We start from the raw sequence: 4,354 nt of genomic DNA, 5'->3' as shown, positions 1-4,354 counted from the left end.
TGCAAAATATGTAAAAATGAAACATGCAGGAAACGAAACTAGAGCGAGTGTGAAATGAAATATATGAAATCTTTTTCAGATTCCTTGTTTGAAAATACTGAATGCCCAATGCTTGAAATCGTTGGTCAATATAATTGTTTTCCTATTTACTCACGACTGAAGGAGGTTATACGTCTGTCGTTTCGTAGCAATAATGTCACTTGATAGTAAGTGTTGATCCTGCAGCAGATGAAGTGGTGGTCCTCTCACCACAAGAACAATCATGATAATACTCCACCACGCCAAAAGTACAAACTTTTTACTTCATTCCAAATGATTCCCCACAGATGGACTGTTGATGTCACACATACCAATTAATTATAACAGGTGTGTATGCACACGTACTAGGGCTGGGACGGGTAACTCGGGTACTCGGATCAGGTGGGTCCTGAGTAGGAACCGGGTACCCACAGGACTACCCGGATCCGTGGTTAGTCACGTGATATATTGTTTAATGACAAAAACTTATTGTAGCTCAGTGGTTACACTACAAGGAGCTAGCATTTCTTTCTGACGATGCACACATTCCTTTTGACTTGTATATGTTTGAGTAAAGATAAAGCTTCAGTAAACTTCAGTGAACGCATGATCTGATTGTTTGATACATGTATGTGAATAGTTTTAGCCAGGGCTGCGGTAAAACAAATTATCAATCAGACATTTTGTTCCCTACTCTTGAGACTTGCAGTGCGTAGCCGGGTAGGGTCGGGTAATAGGGGGTCGGGTACCCGGGCAGTAATAGGGGGTCGGGTACCCGGGCAGTAATAGGGGGTCGGGTACCCGGGCAGTAAATTTGGACTCGTCCCAGCCCAAACACGAACACACGCACGTACGCACGCACGCACGCACCCCGCACACATACCAATTCAACTGTATTTCATGCTATCCACATAAGTTGCTGTACCTAACGAGAAGGTGTCGGATCATCGCTCTTGAATAGGGGAGCTGTGATTTAATACTGAAAATGTCAGTCTTTGTAACTGCGATCATACGATCTCGAATATTTATCATATAATTGGTAGGTTTCTCGGCAGGATAAAGCCAACAGATAAAAACGATGTCCGTTGGGGTCATATGCGGATAGAGATGCAAATATCAAAGGTCAAGTAGGGACATAGCGTCGCCCTCGTCATTCGGCGATCGAGTCAGAATTAAGCATCGGGAATGTGGATATACTACAGGGATAATTGCTATCATTATCAGTGTCAGTGTCTAACTGTGATGTAGCTAAGGCATTTTATAAGCTTTGGCAACTTTGGAGATATAACTTTCGAAACAATTTTGCGAGGGCACGAGGCCTAGCCAAGCGGGATCAGTAGATCTAGCCATATCTGTGCTTGTAGACCTCTGCGGCTTAAAACCTTCTCTACAAATTAAAATAGTTGGATCTGGCCGAAATATGTTTGAAATGTTACCTTGTTTGGTTTGGTCGCTGTGTGTACATCTGACTACACTTCTTAACGTTATGACAGGACATACCGACTGTCAACAACGTCTGACCGTGGCCGTGACGTCTCATAGACTGGGTTAGAGTAGCTTCCCTTTGACAAAGGGCAGTTACTCTAGCGGACAGACCGACGGATTGCCGCGAAAGGCAATTAAAAACAATTGTTGTTTTGCGTATATGTTGCTTCGCCTCTGTATAAGAAACAGATTTCAGTTGGAACTATATTGGCTACTGTCACTGTCCGACTGACACACCACTTACCCTGTGACGTAATAAATATTAATGCGCGCATTCCAGGAAAAGAATTAAAGAATGCAATTATATGATAAAGAGGTTATCACGCTTGTGTGTTTGGGGATGGTAAATATCCTGTATTAGGAATAAACTCTTTTTATTTAGCTCGCCAAGGCTCGCTAAATACAATGTTTATTTCTTATGCAGACACACTCGCGTGATAACCTCTATGTACGAGTACATGTTATTGACGTCATGACTCATGACGTCATGGATTCGTGGACGAGAGAGAACATGTACGAGTATCGCACAGAACACCGTGTGATAAAGATATACGGAGGTAGGATTTGGGTATAATGTAACCGATGTAAAGACAAATACATAGGCCGAAAGATGTGAGTTGGTTGTGACATTTGGTGAGATGGCATATCGCGTCTGGTGTATTTATTTATATTTCATTGTCCTGTTATTCGACACCACAGCCAGAGTTTATAGATCGCTCCCTCCCTCCGCCCCCCTGCCACCCACCCACTCCCTCCCTCACTCACTCAGCCCATGGTCGGTGTTGAAAGACGCTAGAAAATTGCACTTGGTGTCAAACGGATTTATTTCGTGAAATTATTTGCATGGCATGTTTGAAGCACAAGGTCACAGAGACGACGACGGACGATATGACGTCATCTATGTACGCGGTAAACAAGTGCTTGTGTCCCTTGACACCACGAAGCCAATGACGTTGAAAGGTCAACGACCCCAGCAGTGGTGTACTCACTAATATCAGGTATGTTTATAACACCGTCGCGATGTGTACATCGTTGTCATTTGGAAAATGCGGACCATTACACAGTACTGTATAGGGTTGTGTAACTCCATATACAGTAAGAATGGTGTTCTCAACTTGTGTTTGACGTTTGTTTGTGCTTTCTAATGAAACCTAGTCATTACCCCCCCCCCCCCCAATCTTCTGTCTGTTTATCTCCCGTCTGTTTATCTTCTGTCTGTTTATCTCCTGTCTGTTTATCTCCTGTCTGTTTATCTTCTGTGTGTTTATCTCCTGTCTGTTTATCTTCCGTCTATTTATCTTCTGTGTGTTTATCTCCTGTCTGTTTATCTCCTGTCTGCTTATCTCCCGTCTGTTTATCTTCTGTCTGTTTATCTCCTGTCTGCTTACCTCTCGTCTGTTTATCTTCTGTCTGTTTATCTTCTGTCTGTTTATCTCCCGTCTGTTTATCTCCTGTCTGTTTATCTTCTGTCTGTTTATCTCCTGTCTGTTTATCTTCTGTCTGTTTATCTTCTGTCTGTTTATGTCCCGTCTGTTTATCTCCTCTCTGTGCATCTCCTCTGTGTGCATCTCCCGTCTGTTTACCTGATATATGTTTATCTCCTGTCTGTTAATACCATGTCGGCTGTCAACGGAGACACTAAATAGTACATAAAGACCGACACCTGTAACGTTAATCCTGTGATCTGATAATGTGACGTTTTGGGTCTTCAGCCGAAGATATTGTGACGCTGTGAGTGTTCAGCTGACGATGTTGTGACGCTGTGAGTGTTCAACCGGCGACGTTGCTGTTGATCCAGCCGCTGAAGGAGGATAGTTTGGTGCACACCGTAGGCATTGTGACGGGGCAATGCAGTGTCGACCATGACAGGACCCCGACAACCACGTATTTTTCGTCATGGCGACACACCAGACTTCCGCCACTGTCCCCCTGAAACAAGAGAGTGAGTGGAGTGAGTGGATAGATGGGTGAGTGACTGAGTGAGTGATATAGTGAGTGAGTACGAAAGTTATATCACGGCATGTCAGCTGTGTGTTGACATCCCAAAGTGATGCAGGTGAAACACACGATCGATTGCAGGTATGGATTGAATGATATTCAAGCTTCGAATCTACGACTGCGAGAGACTGTCCAAGAACCCTGGACTGCAGTAATGTACATCGCCCGACGTACTAGCCTAATAGTAGCAACGAACTAGCCTAATAGTAACAACGTACTATCCTAACAGTAACAACGTACTATCCTAATAGTAACAACGTGCCAACCTAATAGTAGCAACGTACTAGCCTAATAGTAGCAACGTACTAGCCTAATAGTCTGGGACATTTGCCACTTCAGCGAAACCCATGAAGCGTGTAGCTCTATCTATAAATCTACCTAATAATTCAGGCGAGGACATACGCCAGTACGGAACATGCCGTGTATTACCCGTTACGCATCTTACAAAATAAAAAAAAGTAATTATTTATGATTCCGTCAACTTGCACAACAACAGTGAGCCGACTTGTGAAGTACACACGAGGGGTTGACAGCAGACGGTAGACTCCCTACTGGGAGGACGCTTGTGAAGTACACACGAGGGGTTGACAGCAGACGGTAGACTCCCTACTGGGAGGACGCTTGTGAAGTACACACGAGGGGTTGACAGCAGACGGTAGACTCCCTACTGGGAGGACGCTTGTGAAGTACACACGAGGGGTTGACAGCGGACGGTAGACTACCTACTGGGAGGACGCTTGTGTGGTACACACGAGGGGTTGACAGCGGACGGTAGACTCCCTACTGGGAGGACGCTTGTGTGGTACACACGAGGGGTTGACAGCGGACGGTAGACTACCTACTGGGAGGACGC

General features: G+C 44.7%; 1 protein-coding gene across 1 annotated transcript in view; it reads right to left on the bottom strand.

Annotated features, from left to right (window-relative positions):
• Nucleotides 1-3,105: 3,105 nt before the first annotated feature.
• The window catches only part of LOC139455986 (chymotrypsin-like elastase family member 1), a 30,622-nt gene continuing 29,373 nt past the window's right edge, over nt 3,106-4,354 (bottom strand). The window contains exon 6 of the mRNA XM_071237508.1: nt 3,106-3,432. Within this exon, the coding sequence (XP_071093609.1) occupies nt 3,274-3,432 (159 nt within the window). The 3' untranslated portion in view covers nt 3,106-3,273. The remainder of the gene's footprint in view (nt 3,433-4,354) is intronic.

The sequence above is a fragment of the Haliotis cracherodii genome, unplaced genomic scaffold (genome assembly GCF_022045235.1).
Source record: "Haliotis cracherodii isolate W230 unplaced genomic scaffold, xgHalCrac1.p SCAF_11, whole genome shotgun sequence".
Classification (NCBI taxonomy): Eukaryota; Metazoa; Mollusca; class Gastropoda; order Lepetellida; family Haliotidae; genus Haliotis; species Haliotis cracherodii.
Note: the sequence above shows the minus strand (reverse complement) of the source record. Positions and strands in the feature narration are given on the sequence as shown.